We start from the raw sequence: 23,966 nt of genomic DNA on the forward strand, positions 1-23,966 counted from the left end.
TGGCAGAAGTACATAAAAAGATAGAAAGGAAGCTGCGAAATTTTGGAACCATTTAAACTTCCTAAGAAATGAGACGAGCCTAGAGCAGAGGTTTATAACAACAGCCCAAGGTGCTAGGCTAGAAGAGGACGAAGCTATTGAGTATATAGGAACAAGGGTGACAGAAAAATTTCAACAAAGAAGTGCTTTATGCACCACAATAGACAAGGATGAATCAAGTGGTGCAATGGTTCCATTTTCACAACGAGAGTGGGAAAGGGCTGGGAAAAGTGTTCCTAGTAGTACATCAACTGACCCAGAGGGCATTCCAATTATGCTGATGAAGACATTAGGTCCGAAGTCTTAATAGGCTTTGAGAGAGGCAGTGAGCAATTTAATAATCGATGGTGAAGTTCCCGATGGATGGAAACTTAGAACGATGATCATGATCTATAAAGGAAAGGGGGACAAAGCTGACATGAACAACTACCGTCCTATAACAGTGACGTCAGTGGTCTACAGGCTGGTGATGCAGATTATAAAGGAAAGACTGCAGACATGGATAGAGGATGAAGGGGTGCTGGGGGAACTGCCGAATGGGTTTCGGAAACACAGGAGGTTGGAAAACAATCTGTTCTCACTGTAGCAGTGCATCGAAATAGCAGAAAAGGAACAGAGGCCCCCGTGGCTAGCATTTTTGGATATCAAGGGAGTCAACGATAACGTGGTTCAAGAGGAATTGTGGGGAATACTAGACACACTAGGCGTGGAACATGTAGTCACTAATCTTTTAAAGGAAATGTATAAAAGTAACAAGGTAGTTATAATGTGGGAGAAACATGTATCCAAGCCCGCAGAGGTGAAACGGGGACTTGGCAGGGGTGTCCACTGTCACCCTTAATATTCATGATGGACCTTCAAGGATTAGAGGCCAAATTAAAGGAAAGTGGACTGGGCTTCAACCTCTCTTTAGCCAAACAAGGAAAACTCATTGATCAGGCACTACCAGCATTAATCTATACAGATGATATAGTGCTAATGGCCGACAAGAAGGAAGATTTGCAGAGATTGATGGACATCTGCGGTAAGGAGGGATATAGGTAAGACTTTAGATTCAGTAAGGAAAAATCAGCAGTCATGATTTTCATTGTTAACGAAGGTAGTGAGCTTAGAACACAGGATTTCATGCTAGAGTTAACAGAAAAATACAAATATCTGGGCATATGGATAAGCAATGGGACCGAGCACCTAAGGAAACACGAAATATACGTGACGACTAAAGGTAACAGGAATGCAGCAGTCATGAAAAATAGGGCACTGTGGAATTACAATAGGTAAGATGTTGTGAGAGGAATATGGAAAGGAGTCATGGCTCCTGGGCTTACGTTCAGCAATGCGTTGTTGTGCATGAAATCAGAAGTTCAAGCAATATTAGAAATTAAGCAGCGTGAAATAGGTAGGCTTGCTTTAGGAGCTCACGGGAATACACCAAATCAGGGAGTACTAGGTACTTGGGATGGACATCATTTGAGGGCAGGGAAGCTAGCAGCAAGACAAAATTTGAGAAGCGATTGAGAGAAATGGGGGAGGAGCGTTAGGCTAGGAAGGTTTTCAGCTAGTTGTACATGAATAATGTCGATACAAAATGGAGGAAGCGATCCAGGAAATTGACTGGTGAATACTTAGAAAACAGCATGTGGCCAAACCAAAAGAACTATCGGTTAAGAAGAAAGTGAAGGAAACCGAGACTGACATGGGGAGAATTGGCATGATTAAGAAGACCGCAATAGAGATCTATCGAACATTTAAGCAGGAAATCGCCAAGGAAAGGATCTATGATAATACTCGGGGTAGTTCTCTACTGTTTGAGGTCAGGACGGGAGTATTGCGAACCAAGACATATCGGGCCAAATACGAAGGGGTAGACACAGTATGCAGTGCGTGTGGAGAGGAAGAAGAAACTGCCGAACACTTGATAATGTTCTGTAAAGGGCTTCACCCCATAGTTCAGGATGATGGCGCAGAGTTTTTCAAAGCACTGGGGTTTAGGGACAGAGAGGGCAAAATAGACTTTAAGCGGGTAGACTTAACTAGATGGAGGTTATCTGATTGGTGGCTAAAGTCATGGCACGAGTGAAAATTAAACCCTTCACTGTAAAGTACGAATCCTCAACCTCACTATTTAAAGGGAAAAAAGAGATATATAATGGTTAGTTCACTAAGTAGTACGGCTAGGTGGCGTTAGCCGCCGCCCGATCTAAAGGGTGCAGCCCCATCCATCCATCCATCCATCCATCCATCCATCCATCCATCCATCCATCCATCCATCCATCCATCCATCCATCCATCCATCCATCCATCCATCCATCCATCCATCCATCCATTTATTCATTTGAGAATAATATAGCTAAATGGTGTTAGTGGTTTCAACAGCATATTCACGGAGTGAATGATGATGAATAGAACGAATTGTCAGTCAGTTCGTTCATGCTTCCATCCGCGCGACCATCTGTGCTTCTGCCAAACCGTCCGTCCATGCGTTTTTCTCTCCGTCCTTTTGTCCATCCATCCGAACGCAAGAATGGAAAGACGGATGGACGCTTCACCGCAATCACTATAACTGACTCCGTGGATATATTGTGATGTTTTTTTTTCTTTTTGCGAGACTGAGGTAAGTCGCAGAGGTAGTAAAATACATTATCTTGTCGTTTCATCAGAACGCAATACAGGCACGCACACTCATTTCACTCAGGATTCACGTGAAAAATTCATGTCATCTTGAAAATACACGAAATGAATTTTTCGCGGCACTGTTAATTATTGTATCCTGGACGGAAATAACAAAGTGTGGCGAACGAGTCTGATGAATGGAAATCGTCTGTGGTGAAGCCATCTTTAAAGTCTGGTCCCCATGCACAACTCCTGAAGTCTTATCGGCCAATATCACTAACTTCTAATATTATGAAGCTGATGAAACGTATGGTGCTGTTTCGTCTGGACGCCAGATTACAGAAGCTCACTTGCTTACCTGATGTCATGAGCGGATTTCGTCTACTCCGTTTAGACCTCGATTGCATAGCAGATATTGTATCATCGCTTGAATCAGCTCGAGCCAACAGACATTCAGGGCGATTGATGTCGCCCTGAATGTCTGTACGTACCTAAGGGCGATTGATGTCACCCTTAAGTACGTACAAGAAGGGTTACCAGAATCGAAGGTTGTCATCATTTACGACTCTCGTGGTGCCCTTAGCATATTCACCATCAAAAAGGCCGACAGTCCTATTCTGAGCAGCATCATGGAATCCATTAGCAATATTCTGTCCCGTGGGGTATGCCTAGCTCCACAGTGGGTACCTCCCCACGTGGGCATTGCGGGCATTGAAGAAGTAGATCGCTTTGCTTCTTCATGTAACCATCCTGGCTGTGACAGTCCAATAATTCATGTATGATAGACAACGCTCTTCTGCTTATACGCCAACACCTCCTAAAGCAGCACCCAGACCAGCATCTGCCGAATGGATCGTTCCCTCGTCGTGTTCGTGGCCGTGGCTAGCCTCGTAGTTCCCGAGCGCTGTTGTACAAACTAAGAGTGGGCTCTGTGCTAGTGCGTGAACGATTACACCGTCAAGGGCGTGTGGATAGTCCGTTGTGCGCAGCTTGTGGCTCCTGCGAAACACTTAAGTGCGCGACTTAAGTGCGCGACTCTAGACGACTACCTTTTTTCCATTGGTAGTGCTTCCCGACGTGACCAGGCCCACCGAGCTCTCTTTACATTTATGAACCAAACGGACCTGGCCACCCTTTTATAGATAATATTTCTTTCTTTTCTAAAAATTTTTATTATTATTTTTCTACTCACACACGTCGAAGTCTTTGTCATTTTTTCCTTCTTCATCTTCTTTCCTCTTTCTCCTCTCCAATCTTTCTTTCCTCTGTTTCTTCCCTCCTCCCGAAAGACTGAGCAGGCGTTGTGCCCCTCCAGTTGGCAGTGCGAGCTTGCTCTCTCCCTCTTTCCTCTGTGCTCTTGTGTGTCTGTGTATGCAAATTAAATATAATAATAATAATAATAATAATAATAATAATAATAATAATAATAATAATAATAATAATATACAAAAGGGCGTTGGGTCCACCGTTGAATTTATTAGGTAAAGCGCCACACTCTCTTCGGGGCACTTTTTTTAGCTCTTCAGTAGAACAACATATGATAAATACAAATTGAGTGTAAACCTTGTGGCCTTGCATTACAGAATTAATCACTTCTCCACGTTACAAACAGCAGAAGCGTAGACGTGGTAAACCGCGTAGCCAGTAGTTGGTACACATTTTATTAAGTGATTTCGCTTGTATTATTCTAAGCAAATCAAAAATATATAAGCCGCTGTGTTCTACCACAATTCTACTTTCGTCCAGGTGTTTTTTTTCAAGTGGCACCACCTCATGTAATGCATTAAAAAGCTGAATAAACAAGCGCACCCATTGATTTTAATGCGACTACGGCGAGCATTAAAATTAACCTGCCACCCGGTCCTCGACTGATCCCCCTTTGTGGATGTGTGCCAGTATTACTAGGATAATCATCATCATCATCGTCACCACCATCGGACTCGGCTAGGGTGCGGCTTTATATTATTATTATAATAATAATAATATAAAGTTTATATTACTATATAATTATATTATTATTATTATTATTATTATTATTATTATTATTATTATTATTATTATTATTATTATTATTATTATTATTATTATTATTATTATTATTCCTCCTTGCATTCTTCTATCTCAGGGTATCTCTTTCTTCTGGTTTCCCATTTTCATTTTTTCCCCCTCCGTAATTAATTATGGCCTATTATTCAATCACTGTTTTCTCCTTTCTTTTTCTCTATGTTTTATGTGTTTTTTATCTGATTGTTTCTTTCTGTCTTTCATCGCTTTTTTCACTTGATTTCTCTCACTTGCTTTTTATGCTACCTAACTCTCTCCCCTCTCCCATTACTCTACTTTTGAGACAACCCCTCAACCTCACTTGCACTGCCATACAAGAGTGTGCTAAAACTCTGCTAGCACGCTCCGTAGCTAAGGGGTTAAGAACCTCGGCTTTGGTCATATGCAGAAGGGGCCTATTCCCACCTCATCAGGAAAATTTTGTATTCTTTTAATCTTTTATGTATCCATCTGCATACCCCTTCACTTGGTCATACGAGTTAGTGCATTCTCGCCGGACAAATTGACGAACATGCTTGTGGAGTGCGAAGATGAAGAAGAGGGCCGATGTTGGTGATGCTTCCTTCAGGCCACAAGACCTGAACGGAAAAGTAGCAGCTCCGTTCATAAAACTCGCGCTTCTCGTCCAGAACAGTGATTCACCTGCCATTAACTTGTTTAAATAGACTCGTTCGAGCTAGTTTCTCTACGACCAGAAATACCTTTTCTCGGCAGTCGTAGATACGACCCATATATAATGAACACTAAAGAGCCAAAATTTTTTTCATGTATCAGCAAAGTGCAATTTTTCGAACGTGCAAACACATCCTTATCGAGACACGACGCTTGGTAGTGAGAGAAAACCCCATAGGAAAATATAGATGAAGAAGCCACTTCCAGATTCCCACACAAAACAACGTGACATCATAAAGTTTGAAAGCAGTTACTGGGAAAGAACGAAAGAAGGAGGGAACGCAAATAACTTTATGTATTAACTACGTGAGACAGAGCCGAGTGCTTAACCAAGTCGCGTTTCGCAAGACCAAATAAAGGCATAACTGATATGCACTCCCTCGTGTCATCCGCATGTGGAACAGCCTTCCAGATAAAATCGTAGGTGAAAGCAATCGGGAAAAATTCCGGCACCTTCTACTCACCAATTTCCAGGATTAACTGACCGTTTTATTCATATCAAAATTGGCACCTACGCGTTTATTCACTACAAGTATCTCGAATTTTTTTCTCTTTTACTTTAAACTTATTATTTTATGGTTTGAATACTAACATGCCATTCAGTTCTGTTGTGTGTTATTCAGTGATGTTTTTTTAGATGCGGAAGCATCTTATACTCGCGCCTTGTAGTGCGCCGTCCGCGCCGTCCGCACCGCTTCTCGAACATTCGACAGCTGACGCGCGCGCATGCGCCGTCGCGCCGTCGCCCACCATCTGTGCCGCGCGCGCTTCTCCTTCGAGAACATTCGACAGCTGACAGCGCATGCGCCGTCGCGCTGTATATATACTCAAGGTTGGCGCTCGCTCGCTCAGTTGCCGCTCGTCGGTTGGTTTGTACGGCGCGTCGACGTCCAAGGTTGCGGTGAAATGAATTCCAACGAATCCACAAACACAATGATCGACGTCCCTTCGACCAGCGCCGCCCTTTCGCATACGTGTGTACGTGTTCACTCATTTAACACCCCCTCCTACAACCACGTTAACCAATTTAGCCATCGACCCAAGTAAGTCGCAATTTAACACCCCCTCCTACAACCACGTTAACCAATTTAGCCATCGACCCAAGTAAGTCGCACTTTAACACCCCGTTAACCAATTATATGCTCCGCATCCTCCTCAGTGTTCCCCCGAGAAAGGCTGCGGGCAATTTTTTTTAATAATCGAAAGGCTTCTCACAATTTGTGCTTATTTTACGTCATTATCTCACGCGTATACTCATCTGATTTTCATTGCCGTTCTATTCCTATTAAAATTATTATTAACATTTTCTCATTGTTATTCCTGTTAGTACTTGCATAATAATTGACAAGTTGTTCATGTTGTTGTTTGTATAGAAATTGTACCAATTCTTGTATGTATTCCTTTTGTGCTCCCGTTACACAGTGCCCTGTTCGGTCTGTAAGGTATTTTGAATGAATAAATATACGGGGTCTCAGGTAGCTTCTCATAGATAACTATAACGTACATTGCCACCTGTGCGTGCACTTAGCATACGAAGTTTCAGAAACTGTCATCGAGGCAATGTCACGAAAATACGTAAAATACATTTTCAAAATTCTGATCTCACGCGTGGAGATTTCGAGGAGAGATTGAAAATTAAACTTAAACCTTTAACTTCTCTGCTAATAAGGAACTTGTGACACGGAAATATCGCATTCTAGGACTCGAAGTGAATCTCATTGATCTAAACCAGTTTAATGTTTTTCTTTAGTGTCCCCTCCAAAATAAAATGTACGCGTTACCACCTGAACTCTCTGTGTAATTTTCAGGGATTTGAAACTGTCCTGCAAAACATACTTCGCCACGAAACCTTTCGAGCTCAGTGACATAATCCTGTGTCATCACCAACAACCTAACGACGTAAAACGCCTGAACTGTGCTTAATGTCAAGAATATATATAGGCAACACTGGTAAGCTAATGGTAGGCAAGACTTGGCCAATGTTACCTCTGGGCAAGTTTTGCCTACCAGTTTCGAAATATAACGTACGTTATGCTCATATATACTCAACTTGAGCCTTCAGAACCTTTTCAGCACACTACGCTTTACAATGCGCCTGAAAACAGAGCAGTCCAAAAATACTTCAGGGTAAACTGGTGTGCGCTAATAAGAAAGCCACACAGAAAGAAGGAACAGGGACAATGTAAAATGAATGAAGTATGACTGAACTTGCCCAGCTACAAGCTTATGGTGAGAATAAGAAAAAGTGCTGGCCATATTCACTTAACGCCATGCAGACGTATGCTGGCACTGATATTGGTAGCGACTTCATCGCATTAAGAATTATTATAGAAGAAAGAATAATAATTATGAAAGACAGAAGACGGGAAGAAAGATCGTTTGGGTACTTTCATTAGAGCAGCGTTCACTCGCAGTTCAAGAAACAAAAAAAGGCACTCATCAAGGTCATGTTTGGCATGTACCTAACGGCAAAAAAAAACAGTCATAATGCAGTTAAGAACCATTGTATAACAGCGATGGCGAGAAATCCGGATGTGAAGAACTACCAGAAGCGTAAAGACTGAATATTGAGGGCTACATTTGCGTACAATTGAAGGGTAAGTGCTTGTTTGCTTGTAGACTGCTCTATCTGCCTTGCGGAGCGTATACACTAGGAATGACCAAAGAAGAGAAATACTCATGAACGGGGAAACCGGAAATAACAAAGCATTTCTATATAAATGTGTTGTAGCGCAATGTTAGCAGAAGAAAAAAAAGAAAACCTAGGCAAATCTACGATAAGGCGCTATACTTGGCAGGGAACCTATAAGGTTTATTGTATACAGAGAATGTGTCTTCGGCTGGGCCAAATTAAGCTATGTACAATACCACTAATCCTAGCACTACTTGTGCGGCTACTACCACTACAAATAATGATAATAATAGTAACACAATAATAATAATAAAATATTATTATTACAAAATTTATTATTATTATATGTATCATTACGAAAAAGAAGAAAAACAATGTAGAGAAGGAGAAAATGAAAATTTTAAACCTGATGGACTGCTAGTCAGCACTTTGTTATAAAATGTACACGCTCCCATCCGTGAAGTAGCTGTATAACAAAAAAAATTTGCAGCATATTCACGGAGTGAATGGAGAGTGGGGCGAAGCATTAGTCCGTCTATTCGTTTTTGCTTCCGTCTGTCCGTGCGTTCGCCTGTGTGACCGTCCATGCGTCCATCCGCCCATCCGTGCGTCCGTCCTTGCGTTCGTCCATGCATCCGCCCCTGCGTCCGTTCATGCATCCATCCATGCATCTGTCTGTGTGTCCGTTCGTCCATCTATTCAACACTTCAAGTAGCACCAACTAGCATCTTTTCATCATATATTCCTTATATAGAAGCACCGCCATCTAGCGGACATTCCAAGGACTAAACGAGAGATGGCACACGCACACTTTCTAACGGCTTGTGCTTCGGGTCTACTTCCCACCTTTAACCACCTCGAATTCATGGTATATACTAGTTCACTGTATTCATGGCATGGCATCCGACGCTCGTTACACCTTTCTAAAACCAAGGAGGTTACGCCCAGCGAGTATAACGTAGGAACCTTTTTTTTCTGTCAGATAGTGCTCAATGTACATGCCAATGGCTGCTAATGAAAAATGAGAGACAGGAGAATTCGGCGTTCACTTTCTTACGGCTTGCGCTTCGTATCTACTTCCCACCTGTAACCACCTCGAGTTCACTCACGGTATATACTAGTTCATTTAATTCATGGCACTGCGGCTCAACGCTCGCTAAACCTTTCTAAAACCTAGGAGGTTACGCCCAGTGAGTATAACGTAGCAACACTTTCTGATTTGTTGAACAATAAAAAATTCGCAGCGTGCGCGTTAACTAAAAGCCGAATTTTTCTGTCTCTCATTCCCCCTTAGCAGCCATTGGCTTATACATTGAGCACTATTTTTTATTGTTCAACAACGCACAGAAGAAATCTCTCACCGGCCCCACTTTGTAGGTCAAAATATTATACTTGTTATAAACTACAACGGCTACGAGGGGCGAATAGGTGCCGCTATAAGAAGCTTCGCCCCCCCCCCCCCCCCGAAAAAAAACCCTGGTTTCTCGTAATACATTCACCTGAGATCATTGAAAGGCAAGAACTCTTTCATTTTCCTTTCTAACTATTGTATACTGACATACCCGGTCTTGAAATGTTTGTCGACTTAGTGCAGTATTGAACGACCCGTCGTATCGGTCGCATTGCAAGCTTTCCGGATCTCACGTGCCTCGGGTGTCGGCTCCCATGAGCACGGTACGACAACATAATTTGCATTAAATTACGATGTCACATTGACATCACAAGGGCTTAGGGATGTGTCTACAAAGTCTGGCGAGATCAGACGTCACGAGTGCCTAATGAAGCGACACTGTTTTACAATTACTTTTTTTGCGTCACTCGTATTCTTATTTTTCAGTGACGTGGCCTGTTCGATGACGCATTATCGGTTTTTCGCCTTGAAAGGGCTTGAGAATCGGTGTGCCAAGGCGCTAAAGGCCAAGGAAATATGCGAGTGGCCCGGGCGCATGCGAAAAATCCAAGACGGTAATGGGCTTTTGTGTTCGCGTTGTCCCAATACCCGAAATCGGAAACTACCGTGGGTCCCTAAAGCGACTTCAACCAGCAGCAAAACGAGGAAGATGCAACGTTGCTAACGACGAAGTGTTAGCCTCGGATGAATGGATGGATTGGCATGGCTGTACCCTTTAGATCGAGCAGTGGCTAACGCCACCGAACCGTAATACTTAGTGAAGCAAGAATTAGATTTAATTTTTTTCGCTTTATATAGGAAGGTTCAGGACTCATACTTTGCAGTGTAAGGTTTAATTTTCACTTGTGCCTTGACTTCAGACACCAATCAGATAACCTCCTTTTAGTTAATTCTATCAACTTAACGTCTATTTCGCCCTTCCTGTCCCTAAACTCTGCGCTATCATCCTGAACTATAGGGTGAACCCCTTTACAGAAAATTATCAAGTGTTCGACAGTTTCCTCCCCTTCTCCGCTCACACTGCATACCATGTCTACCCCTTCGTATTTTGCCCGATATGTCTTGGTTCACAATACTCCCGTCCGAGCGTCAAACAGTTGAGAACTACCCCGAGTATTATCATAGATCGTTTCCTTGGCAATTTCCTGCTTAAACGATTGATAGTTCTCCTGCGTGGACTTTTCAATCATGCCAATTCTCCACATATTGGTCTCAGCTTTCTTCACCTTCTTATTAACTGATAATTATTTTTGGTTTGGCCCCATTCTGTTTTCTAAGTATTTACCATTCAATTTTCTGGTTCGCTTTGTTCATTTTATATCGACATTCTTCATGCACAAGTAGCCGGATACCTTCATAGCCCAACGCTCCTCCCCCATTTCTCTCAATCGTTTTTCAAATTTTATCTTGCAGCTAGCTTCTCTGCCCTGTAATGATCTCCATCCCATATCACCTTGTACTCCCTGTTTTGGTGTATTCCTGTACGCTCCTAAGGCAAGCCTACCCATTCGAAGTTGCTTAATTTCTATCTTTGCTCGAACTTCTGATCTCATGCACAAGACCGCATTGCCGAACGTCAGACCAGGAACCATGACCCCCTTCCATATTCCTCTCACAACATCATACCTAATGTAATTCCACAGTGCCCTGTTTTTCATCACTGCTGCATTCCTGTTACCTTTAGTCGTCACGTATATTTCGTGTTCCCTTGGGTACTCGGTCCCATTGCTCATCCATACGCCCAGAAGTTTGTATTTATCTGTTAGCATGACCTCCTGTGTTCTAACCTCACTACCTCCATTATCATTACAAATCACGACTGCTGAATTTTTCTTACTGAATTTGAAATTTAACCTATCCCTCTCATTACTACAGATGTCCATAAATTTCTGCAAATCTTCCTTGTTGTCGACCATTAGCACTATATCAACTGCGTACATCAATGCTGGTAGTGCCTGTTCAATGAGTTTTCCTTGTTTGGCGAAGGAGAGGTTGAAGCCAAGTCCACTTCCCTTTACTTGTCCTCTAGTTCTTGTAGGTACATCATGAATGACAAGGGTGACAGAGCAAACCCCCGCCTAAGCCCTCGTTATTACATCTGCGGGCTTGGATAACCGTTTTTCCCATTTTATAACTGAGTTGTTACCTTTATAGATATAGTTTAAAAGATTAGTGATTCCATCTTTCACACCTAGTGTGTCCAGTATTCCCCACAATTCCTCCTTAACCACGCTAATGAAATGTTGAAGTAAGTGTCACCTGGGAGACCTGGAAGATGTCACGGTAAGAACTCTTGGATTCCCACCGTTGTGCGCCTCAAAACATTTGCTCACTCAGTACACTGTTCAGTTGTTTGCATTCAGTAATGGGTGTCCCAAGCTACAGCTGAATACAATAAAAAATAATTTACCTTTTTGCTTCTGCCTACGGTGACCTCACTCGGTCTTATGAAAATTTAAATCAGGTTGGCGCACCGATGCTAAGGATGGGTTTCATTGCGGCTGACGGGGATGGAAAGCAAAGACACCTCTATGCTTAGATACAGAAAACGTATTGCTGCTTATTCATGCCATGGTAAGCAACCACAGGTGATCGAGTTTTCTGGAGCCCTTCACTACGGCTTTTTTCATATACACTTGGTGTTTTTTAGACGTTAAACCTAGACATATATTATTATTATTATTCATGCCAAAGTTTCAACCCCAAGATGCCATATAGGCTTCATTAGGCTAAGCTGTTTCCAGGTCATTTTGAGAAATATGAGGGTTGCACCTGCACTGCGGTTATTTGTATCGGATCCATCTGCGTACCAGCAGACATTGTTTTTGTTGGTGGGACGGCACCAGGTATGCGAGCAGTATTGTGTCTTGAAAAATATCTCGGATGCCCTCAGCCTGGAATAACACCGCAGCTGTTGTGGCAGTTTCACTCACGTTCTTTTTCTTGCAGTGACCGTGTCCTATATTATTATCTTTTCTCGCAACAATTGTGGTACTTCTTTTTAATGAAAATATTGAGGTGAGGTGTAGTTCACGTCGGGTGTGAAGACTATTACAGCTGTGTGATCGTGCAGCATCGTAGCTGCTGTACACTCATAGGTACCTTTTCAGATAGTTGCCTCGTAAACTGGTAGCTGCCTGAGTTGATCACCCTTGAACATCAACCTGTAGGGACGTGTGAGACCTGTCGTCACCTCGGGGATCCGAAGGATGTTGAATTATAACGCAGTCGTTGCAGCAAGCTGAATGTTGCATCAAAAAAGTTCAATTTGATTTTTGCGTTTGCTGGCAAACGTTGATATTTGCGCTGCTTGCACCTCAATATTCTATTACTTTTTGCGATACGGCAGTAGATCAGACCATCATTTCACGCAAAGCTTACGACTTCATATTTTCCTGGTATTTTGCAGATTCGAACATAACTTTCAGGGCTAAAGAGAACGCATTTAATGAGTTGAAAGCGTCCTAATATCATTTTAATAGTTCAGCACACATCTGTTAACCCGGAAGCTTGTGCATATTTGTATTGATGTTTGATAAGATTGACTCATTAACTTAGCACAATTTTATAGCACCAATTTTTTGAAGTATGCAGTGACAGCGCCAAACGTCTGGCTGTTCTACATCATAATTTTCAAAGAGAGTATCCCGTTCAAACGGGAGTTTGCCTATCCTAGGTTGTATCACATATTTCTACAGCTTAAACAAGTTTCATTAGTTATGGAAGTTACCAAATATTGTAGTCAGAGATTTGCATCTTGAAATTGAGGATTATTCACCACCGAATCACTTAAGCGATGGTATACAACGGGTGCATCAAAAGGGAAAAATTGGCGGCGCAGCAGGTGAGTCCTTACCATGACGTCGCATCACTGCTGCAGTAGTGACGTCTGTGTTCGTTCTCGAGTCTAATGGTCCGTGCGTCGCATAATTTGCATTTCGCCATTTGTGGTACTCCGTGCGTTTAATCCAACACTCTCTGCGTTTGACCGAGTTCTCAAACTGCGATGCTGCTCCGTATGCAACAACAGCCTACCCAACACCATATAGTTTCCTATAAGTACACTACAGAAAAATCTGGCTCTAGTTTTTATAGGGGCTGCTACACAAAACGCTTCAGCAAGCATGAGAATGAGGAGTACCTAAATTCGCCCAATTTTCGAACTTAAGCTCGGTTGGCTTCGCGTGGCTTGAAGCTGCTTTATCATAAAACGACAAGCAGCAAATATTCCGCAGTTGTACTTCACTCCTTCAAACTTTTAGGCTCATCATTTCAAACCGGCTCACGAAGTTTATAACCGTTCGTTCTTTCATTTGAAACTAAACTAAAACGCAGCAATAAACGAATCCATACCTGTGACTGAAGCCCGCAAGCACAAAGACTAGGCAAATCTGTGTAATACCCATCGTTCCCATGGTTATCGAATGGTCGCAGCGCCAGAGTGCATTCTTGTTAGTTTTAGAAAAATCTATGCCCAACGCAGATTGGACACCCACTGCATTTGGCCCCCATTTCGAAACTCTCTAATAACAGTAATTGAGTGCCATCATAAAATTTAGGAGCTCCATTGCAACGAAAGAACGAGAGATAACAAAGAGATACGAAAAAATCTACACCTGAACAAGCAGCAATGGCAGCACAGGAATGTGTGATCCATCATTTTAAGTTCTGTTTTTTGCATGTGACTTAAAATAGGTGAGCGTAATTTTTTTTAAAAGGAAGCATCGATTATCAGATTTTATAGATTATGTAACGCTCGCGTATGACGCGTGGAATATCTATGCTTTTCGCTGATTGATGACGAAATATGGAAATTACCTTAAACCGTAAATAAATAATACTACTGCCTACTACCAATAAACTCTCCAATAAATTCTACAAGCAACTTCCAGAAAGGGCAATTGCCCGTGAAAACATAGCTATGTGGGTGAAGTTTACTTGAGCTTGGAAGCCACTATAGTTCACAAACAATGAATTAGCAATGTGCCTATCGAGTAAGTGATAGCATCAAATTGTTTGGACCTGCTTTTACGTGATTTTGCTAAAGCAACATTTTGCATGGTACTTATTTCTGTGATCTATCGTTATGTTTAAGGGCAAAAGTACAGGATTCACTGAAAGTTTATCAAATTACGTCACTAGACACACTGGTAAAAGAGCGCTCTTTCTGCAATCACACAAAGCAGTTTCAACTGCACAGTCTATTTCAAAGATAGGCGTTATTTCTTTGGCCCCAGAAATGATATAGACATCATGCAAGGTTGGTATAATACTATGGACTTCCAGAACTGTAACTTTTTCAATTCAAATAAACTATCAATCTTAAGCCCTAGTATTGCCCTAAAATATAGAGTCATACTGTATGAGAAATATATTAGCATAACATTATGAGGCACACTCATGATTAGAGTCACGGTATTAAGCTGAACGTTAATATAAACGAAGCAACATAATTGACGTAATCTGCACCGATGCTTCATTCAGTGCACTGCAGCAAAATCGAATGCCTCATAAGCACTGTTTATTTTATTATTGCAGGTTCTGACGATATTTTTCTTTTACAGAAAAATACTATGACGTTCGGGTGAAGCAATCTGCAATAACAAATCCTGATTTAGGTTGTGTTAAAAAATTCAAAGAGGTTGCGATGCGATCGGTAATTACAGCAATATATAACAGTTCTTGCCAGAGCACACGCTAGATTGCAGAAGAAAGAAATGCTGATTGATACAGTAACTCCTTGGCTCTGAAACGAAAGAGATGTAATGCGACAAGTCGATGATTCAGAAATGAAATGTATTGCCGGATTTCTGATGGAACTTGGAGGAGAAAGGACAACGTAAAATAAAATAAAATAAAAACCTTGAAGTTTTTGAACAAGTGATAAAAAGTTTATTCAAAGCTCAAGCTTCAGATGGACCAACTGGAGTTTTTCGCCCACCCCGTCAGAAAGCAAGATATAGTCTGACTCACTCTTAATAATATTCAGCAACATTCATCTCATCTCGTCGTCGATGTGTGTACTGGTGTTTTTTAAACTCTGACTAAATATAGCCCAAGAACCGGTATAATATTTGTCAAAGATTTATCCTTGCTTCACGCAAGCTTTGTTTATCCTAGAATTCTAGGAAGCGGGATTATTTTAAGTGTGAAGAAAAATTAGGTTAGATATACCTTCCCAGGTGAAAGAAGACCCCTTTATATAATGATTCATATTATTCTAAGCTTGGCAAGCCAGCAATGACATCGTCGTACTCGAGGCCATCCTTTGTTAGGTCTTATCTGCGCATAGTTTAGTTCAGTGCTAACAGTCAAGTGCATAAGCTCGTAGGGTCGGATTTTGTCCCACTCTTTTCAAGGCCAGTCGCAGCGTCGTTGAAGACCCTTAGCATCAAGGCAAAGAAGCAAGTGCTCGTGGAAAGCGACAGGCGGAGGCTTCAAACTCATCCTAATGTTTACATGATCTCGCACGGCCTGAGGAGAGGGGGAACGAAACTTGACAAGAATGCTCCCTTTTCTGCGCCATATAAATTGTTTCCTCTCTGCTCACAAAGAAACAACAACAAATCTTTCAAGACATTGTAGTGGAATCGCTCACAACTGTGTATCTGTCCTGCAAAACTGATGATGTCCACGATAGCCCATTTAGCTGTGGTTCAGTGTATGTCACCCACGCAAGACTGTGCATTATCTACAGGAGCGACGCTATGCTTTCCCTCAACACGGTGGAATGCACCTGCCTAGACGTGGCCACTTTTGCAAAACAACAGCGAGAAGAAAAATGAATGCGCAATTGAGCCAGCCCAATAATACCGGCCCTGCAAATTACAGAAAAACATGAATAATAATAGAATTCTTGCATATTATATGATATGAACCTGATCTATGTGTTAGTGAAGTTAGTGAAGCTCTTTACATCTGTAGAAGATGGAAGTTAAATTTCTGATTTGCTCAATTGCTATCCACATTGTACAGATGTGTTTGGTAGTACGCATGCGCTTCGCTGTTGTGATTAAGAGGCGTCAGCCAGATAATCAAGTTGATAGTCTGCGCTTGTCCTGTCCACTACTTTCGTCGTGTGTGCTATATCTATAGTCTATACTTATGAATAAGGCAAGCACAGAATATACTTGACTTCACCAAGCCACATCTCGTGAATTGGCCGCCAATGTCCATGTCGCGCTACACAGAAGTTACGCTTACCGGATAAAGGATCGGACGTCGACAAACTACACATTCACAGCTTTTATCTGAAGGTGGTCCACCTCTATGCGATAAGTGAGGTGAACCGCTCACCGTCCTTCATGTTTTCACAAAGTGCAAGGGATTGGACACACTTAAAACAACACTTTACGTTTTCTTTCCGCCATGAAATGACCTTACACCCATCGATGTAGTAAGTAGGGAGCAGCTTTTTAGTTATGAATCATTGTTCGTGCTTTCAACGGGTGTAAATAGTTTTGACGTCAAATTTTCAGGCATCCCAGTAGCATCCCCTCTTCCAGTAGAGGTTGCTGCTGCTTGGGAACATTTACATAGCACCTGCCTCGCGATTCTTGAACACAAGGGTTTTTGGTGCCACGTAACAGCCGCATAGTTCGCATCTACAACATGACACCGCAAACCACCCATCATCGCTATTGTATTGTAAATTTTTCTGGTGCTCTTCGGCCACGTATGGCCCTTGCGCCAATAAAAAACCACATGTCATCATTAAAAAATTGCGTATCAGATTCCTTTACACGCCATAGATTTTACGAAGGTAAGACAAGGTATTTGTGCTAGCAATAGGATAGTTGAGTGTGTCAAGAATGTACTAAAACGTACACAAGATGGTTGGTTAGCCATACACTGTAGTTCATACAGTCCGTAGCTTTTTTTTTTGAGAAGTGTAGTGTAGTCAGTAAAATGTGATTGTTGAAATGTATAAAATTACTATGTTGGGTCAAAGCTGTGTCAGCAGCCCAATAAACGCATGCTCGCTCGAGAAAATGAAGTATTTACCGAAGTGATTTTCGCAATTTATTTTGGTTAGGATGTTGGTGGCCTATCTGCGCTGTTTACAGTGACGCAGTACTATGAGAGTAGGTTTTGTGTGCATTTATAAGCAATATTTTTTTCGCAAATTATGTTGCTGAGCTTCTTCACCTTTAGATAAAACACACAGGTATAGTTTATATGTGCTTTAACTCGTTATCTATATTTCTCTGCCTGCAATAGTTTAGACACTCGCCTGTAGGACGCGCGGTTCTTGGTGCAAAACCGAGCGCTGGCCGTCCAAGTTCTTTGTTGCAGTTAAATTTGCGAGCGGTGATCTCATTATGTGCAGACTGTAGTGTCTATTTCGATCAGCTACCAAACGTTTGCTCACTGAAAATGTCTCAGTACTGTAGCTAGCTTCCAACAGTAGTCATGACTTCGAAAGCTGGAAATAACTGACTATTAAGCATCATCACAGATGGCCTTTAACAGCAGCTGGAGATGTGTCGTTAACAGTTACTTTCCCTCTGCTTTCGCGCAAATATATGGAGCACTCGGAAACATGCAAGACGGGTACCTATACGGCTATCTGCTGGTGATCCTGTTCTCAGCTGCCGCTTATGGCAACAAAAAAATAAGTACTCCGAAGCTGTTCTTATATCGAATATGACGACATCGATATCCATGTACGTGAAGAAAAATTCAATGACAAAGACTCCGCTACGCGCAAGAACGTTTGGGTTTCTTCGTCAAAATTGGAATGCAAGAGCCAGGTTGTCCTACTATTGGAGCTGAGGATTTTTGTGCACTCTCACTGACCTTCAACACCATTTGATATTCAAAATAAGCTGATACTAGTAAGCTGATTCTTTATTTCGCAGAAATTGCTGTCACTCTAAAAGCCTAAAATTTCTCATGCAGCCGTAGTGACGTAAGAAACTCGTCAGTGCGATGAGGCAGTGCTGAACAAGGTTTCACACTATGACCGAATTGCTCTGCACCAATATTGCGATTGTTGCCGAATGACTTCGAGCATTGACGTCAAGTGACGTAAGTGAAAGCCATGAATTGTGTTTGAGGCAAGCACTATTCATGAAGAGAAATGTTCGTCCGTTAACTTCTACCAACACTATTGTCATATTTACGGATTCCGCAAGTGGAATCCTGCAAAAAAGTATGAGTATATGGAATGCACCAACTAGTGTTGACCCTTCTTTCCTCTGCCGGTCCTTTGCGTGGACACTATCTATCTATCTATCTATCTATCTATCTATCTATCTATCTATCTATCTATCTATCTATCTATCTATCTATCTATCTATCTATCTATCTATCTATCTATCTATCTATCTATCTATCTATCTATCTATCTATCTATCTATCTATCTATGTATCTGTCTATCTATCTATCTATCTATCTATCTATCTATCTATCTATCTATCTATCTATCTATCTATCTATCTATCTATCTACCTCTTTATTCATCTATCTATTAATCTATCTATCTATATATCTATCTATTCATCTCTCTATCTGTCTATGTATCTATCTATCTATCTATCTATCTATCTAACTTTTTATCTATTTATCTATCTATCTATCTATCTCTCTATCTGTCTATCTATCCATCTATCTATTTTATTATCTATCTATCTATCTATCTATCTATCTATCTATCTATCTATCTATCTATCTATCTATCTATGGCCAGCATTGTTAAAGAACAGAATTTTCGCTTACTGAATACGCTGAACAGCACGAGGCGTGTGAATCATGTGTATTACACTGTAAAAAAATTACTACGAGGTGGGACAAAAATTTTTGCTCCAGACCTCCGGAGGAAAATATTTAGTACGGCTGGCAGGAACAATTGCATGGCACATCCGGAGGACTTATCACTGATATTTCACTCCAGCCAGCTGGAGCAATTGTGTGGCGCCGCCAGAGGATTTTTTAACGGCCTTTTGCTACGGCTTGCCGGAGTGATTACCCGGTGCCTCCGGAGCATTTTTCGCCGGTTTCTCGCTCTGTCTATCTGGAGCTTCTGCGTGGCACCTCCGGAGTGTTCTACAAATGTTCTTACTTCATCCATACGAAATTTCAGTGAGATGCATTAGCATTTTTTTAGTTTTTTTGCTCCTCTGTTTATTTATTGTATACTGATCATGTGACGCGTCGGATGAGGGAATTCTCAGATCTGATGCGATGACTGCATACTTTCTGTGTACTTTTTCCACGGAGCTCTAGCAGAAGAAGTTCGCAAAAACACTTGAGTTCATAATGTTTTATTTATTCAGAAAATGCCGCCATTTTTGTTTGATGACCCAGCATTGGGGAAAAAACCCAAAAGAAACAAACATACAAAAATCCACCAGAAACAAAACGGAAGAAGTCAGTTCACACGAAGTTCACAGCGCTCAAGTTCTAACTGCAGCGCTTTGAAATCAAGGCCAGATTGTTGCAAAAGATGCATGACAAACGAAAAAAGCGTGGCCACCAGGAACTGCTGTTCAACATTACCGAAGGATCATTCATCAGCTTCTTTGATGATACAAGGGTTCCGCAGATTGCACCCTACACAATTTAGCAAAAAATACATATATATACTCGAGAACTACAAATCACGTGAGAGGCTCAAAAACTGAGGACACGGACACTGAAGCCTCGGGTACCCAATAAATCCTATATACAGTCAGCGAGTGATTCATATAAAGGCATCAAATAAATGCGTCATAAAGTGATAGAAAAAAGGCGTCACGGCGTGTCATGCAGGATTTGAGAAATTCTCTTTTTCCCTGTCATTTTCACTGGCCAGCGTTGTTGCTTCAGGTATTCGCGTCCTGTTCATAAGACAGAGATAGAGAAGAGATTTTCAGGGCCTGGCCTGTCGCAGAGGTTACCGTAGGAATCCTGGAATAGGGACCCTCCCCGTTTCCTTTAAAGTTTCATATTATAATATTTTCATCATTACTACGGCGCTGTAACTAGCTTGTGCTTGGCCACCACAGAGTGTTCTTGTGTCCACAATGCATAGCCTCGGCAAACTTGAACTCTCACACACATTAGTTGTCGGCGCTCTTCTTGAAAATTTGTCTGTCGTTCGCAGTTTGTACGATCTGTGCACTCCCTAAGTGGTGGTTGCAAGTTCAAAGTGCTTCGCCCGAGCTAAGTGACACGGCGGCGAAGAGATGAACGATGTCACTGATGGCGCAGCAAATAGCACGCCTCCTTGAGTACGATGCAGTGAGTGGTGTTGCTAACAGCTCAACCAATGACTTGCACGCATGAATGCGACCTAGGCAACGATGTAATTGACGACGCAAATCATCGAATACTTTATCAAAACACCATCGCGCGGATCGTTTTTTAGGGGCGAAGATCCTTATGGCGATGCTTGGGCGTCCCTCGTATGTAACCACCAGTGGCACATACCCGAAATGGATATAACACTTGACCTCCAAGTTGGTGCCAGTCAGAGATTTCTTCTGTGCGTTGTTCAACAATAAAAAATAGTGCTCAATGTACATGCCAATGGCTGCTAATGGGGAATGAGAGACATGAGCATTCGGCTTTTAGTCAACGCGCACGCTGCGATCCCCATTAGCAGCCATTGGCATGTACATTGGGCACTATCGGACAAGAAAGGGATGCTACATTATACTCGCTGGGTGTAACCTCCTTAGCTTTAGAAAGGTTTAGCGAGCGTTGAGCCGCAGTGCCATGAATACAATGAACTTGTATATACCATGAATGAACTCAAGGTGGTTAAAAATGAGAAGTAGATACGAAGCGCAAGCCGTAAGAAAGTAAAAGCCGAATTCTCCTGTCTCTCATTTCTCATTAGCAGCCATTGGCATGTAAATTGAGCCCTATCTGACAGGGAAAGGTTGCTACGTTATACTCGCTGGGCGTAACCTCCTTGGTTTTCGAAAGGTTTAGCGAGCGTTTGGTCGCAGTGCCATGAATACAGTGAACTAGAATATACCATGAACTCGAGGTGGTTAAAGGTGGGAAGTGGACCCAAAGCGCAGGCCGTAAGAAAGTGTGCGTGTGCCACCTCTCGTTTAGTCCTTGGAATGTCCGCTGGATGGCGGTGCTTCTATATGGGGAATATATGATAAAAAGATGCGAGATGGTGGGACTTAGAGTGTTGAATAGATGAACGAACGGACACACAAACAGATGCATGGATGAACGCATGAACGGACGCAGGGGCGGATGCATGAAAGAACGCAGGGACGGGCGCACAAACAGACGCATGGACGGTCACACAGACGGACGCATGGACGGACGAATGCTTCGCCCCACTCTCCATCATTCACTCCGTGGATATGCTGCCATTTTTTTTTGTTTCAGCTTGTCATATCTGATTTCGCTGTTAAACAATTTTCCTACTGTGCGAGAAGGTGGTTACAGCACTTCAGAGCACGCGGTTTACGGTATCCTCCCCTTGAAGAAGTATATATACTTTTCACGCGAGTGGCTGTAATAATGGCGCTATAGCGCCATTATTATGGTTAGTCTATGTACCCACTCTTTGTACCCACGCGAGTAGCCATATAAATGGGGCTATAGCGCCCTTATTATGGATACTCACGTGGGTACAAAGCTTTATTTCAGCGGCTGTATAAAAATCAGCCAAGAAAATGGGGCAAATCCCACGTAGAGTGCTAATGAATGATACGCGAAGCACGAATGAGAAATGTTGATATGTCACTTTTAAATCAGCACAACGTTACGGGGTGAAACTAAATGATGCGCTGCATGACTTCCGTGCCATGACTATAATGTTTCGACGTGTCGTCTACCTTCGTCATCTATTCACGTCACGTGATACCAAATTTAGTCTATGTGGAGCTAGCAAAACGGCCGCGAGCACGCTATGAGCGTGGTAAGTTGTCATGTTCCTACATGACGATCGTGTCACAATTATCATGTTTGCACCAGTCATATATTTCGTCATCCACTGATGTCACGTAACACCAAATTTGGTACATATGGAGCTAGCAAAACAGCCACGAGCGCATCATAAAGGGAAAGATATACTCCATTCTAGCGTTGACGCGCGCGCACGCGGGGCGCAGCGACGCTACGTTATCAAAACGTGAGCACTTATAGTCTGACGCAAGGCGCGACCAACGTCCATCGGCGCGACCCGACGGCAACAGGCGCGCAATACGACGTACTGCATTTCGCACCAATGCGTTACACAGACAACACGGCGTCTCCCTCATTTCGTGTCGGAGGGACGCTGGACGCGATGAAACGCGCATGCGTCAAAGCAACGCAGTTTGGCGCGCGCCTGCGAGTATATGGCAGGACCGGCGAGTGGCGTGGCAACGCCGTCGTGACGCGACGAAATGAACGCTGGCGAACACGCACACCGCGTCACCGCGAAGTGTATTGGCGTCTTGGTTGTGGCATGTATTCATGGTCTCACACGACACGAATCGCATTCTTATCATATTCGCACTAGTCACATATCTTCGTCATTCATTGGCGTCGCGTACTGCCGAGTTTGGTACATGTGGAGCTAGCGAAACGGCCACGAGCGCATCATCAGTGTGGAAAGTAGGCATGTTGTTACATCACACGCATGTCATGATTTTCATGTTAGGGCCTGTTGCTTGTGTTCACCACGCGGTCATGTCATACCATACAAGTTTAGCAACACGCCTTGTAAATGAAACCACCGCGAGAGCTGCAGGACCACTAAATGTAAATTATGACATTCGTGACATGAATGTAATTTCTATATTATGCCTAGTCAAATATGTTCTTCGTATAGTCATGTGTGTCACACCAAGTTTGGTATGGATTCCATTATCAAAACGGCCAGGAGAGCTACATGTCGGTGGCGGTTAGATAGATAGATAGATAGATAGATAGATAGATAGATAGATAGATAGATAGATAGATAGATAGATAGATAGGTAGATACGCTTATAGTCGCTGAAGTTTGCAAAAAAAGGCTTCACGTTTAAAAAATTGGCTGATGCCACATACAGTGGGAATGTATGATATGCGATGCACGAATGAGAAAAGTTTACATGTCGCTTTAAATCAGCACAACGTTCCAAGGTTGAGGTAAATGATGCTGTACATGGCTTCCGTGCCATGAGTATAATGTTTCGACATGTCGTTTACTTGCGTCATCTATTCATGTCACGTGCTACCAAATTTAGTATAAGTGCAGCTAGCGAAACGGCCGCGAGCATGCGATGGGCGTGGTATGATGTCATGTTTTTACATGACACGCGTTTTAGGATTGTTATGTTTGCACCAGTCATATATCTCATCATCCATTCACGCAACGTAACAGCGAATTCGGTATATATGGAGCTAGAAAAACAGCCGCGACCGCGTCATGAAGGGCCCATTATACCCTAAGGTAGCGTTGACGCGCGCGCATGCTGGGAGCAGCGACGCTACGTTAACCAAACGCGAGCACTCTATAATCTGACGCCAGGCGCCAACAGCGTCCGTCGGCGCGGCCCGACGGCAACCGGAGCGAAATGCGACATGCTGCATTTCGCGCCGATGCGTTACCCAAACAA

The 23,966-nt window shown here is 42.6% G+C and overlaps 1 protein-coding gene across 2 annotated transcripts in view; it reads left to right on the top strand.

Annotated features, from left to right (window-relative positions):
• LOC142765536 (uncharacterized) overlaps positions 1 to 15,296 on the top strand; it is a 67,275-nt gene extending 51,979 nt beyond the window's left edge. The window contains exons 5-6 of one of the 2 annotated variants that reach the window (XM_075866662.1): positions 7,194 to 7,335; positions 14,993 to 15,296. In XM_075866662.1, the coding sequence (XP_075722777.1) occupies positions 7,194 to 7,201 (8 nt within the window). In that variant the 3' untranslated portion in view covers positions 7,202 to 7,335; positions 14,993 to 15,296. The remainder of the gene's footprint in view (positions 1 to 7,193; positions 7,336 to 14,992) is intronic. The other variant, XR_012884300.1, reaches the window with a different exon arrangement.
• Positions 15,297 to 23,966: the final 8,670 nt, after the last annotated feature.

This window comes from Rhipicephalus microplus, chromosome 6 (genome assembly GCF_043290135.1).
Source record: "Rhipicephalus microplus isolate Deutch F79 chromosome 6, USDA_Rmic, whole genome shotgun sequence".
In the NCBI taxonomy this organism is placed as follows: domain Eukaryota; kingdom Metazoa; phylum Arthropoda; class Arachnida; order Ixodida; family Ixodidae; genus Rhipicephalus; species Rhipicephalus microplus.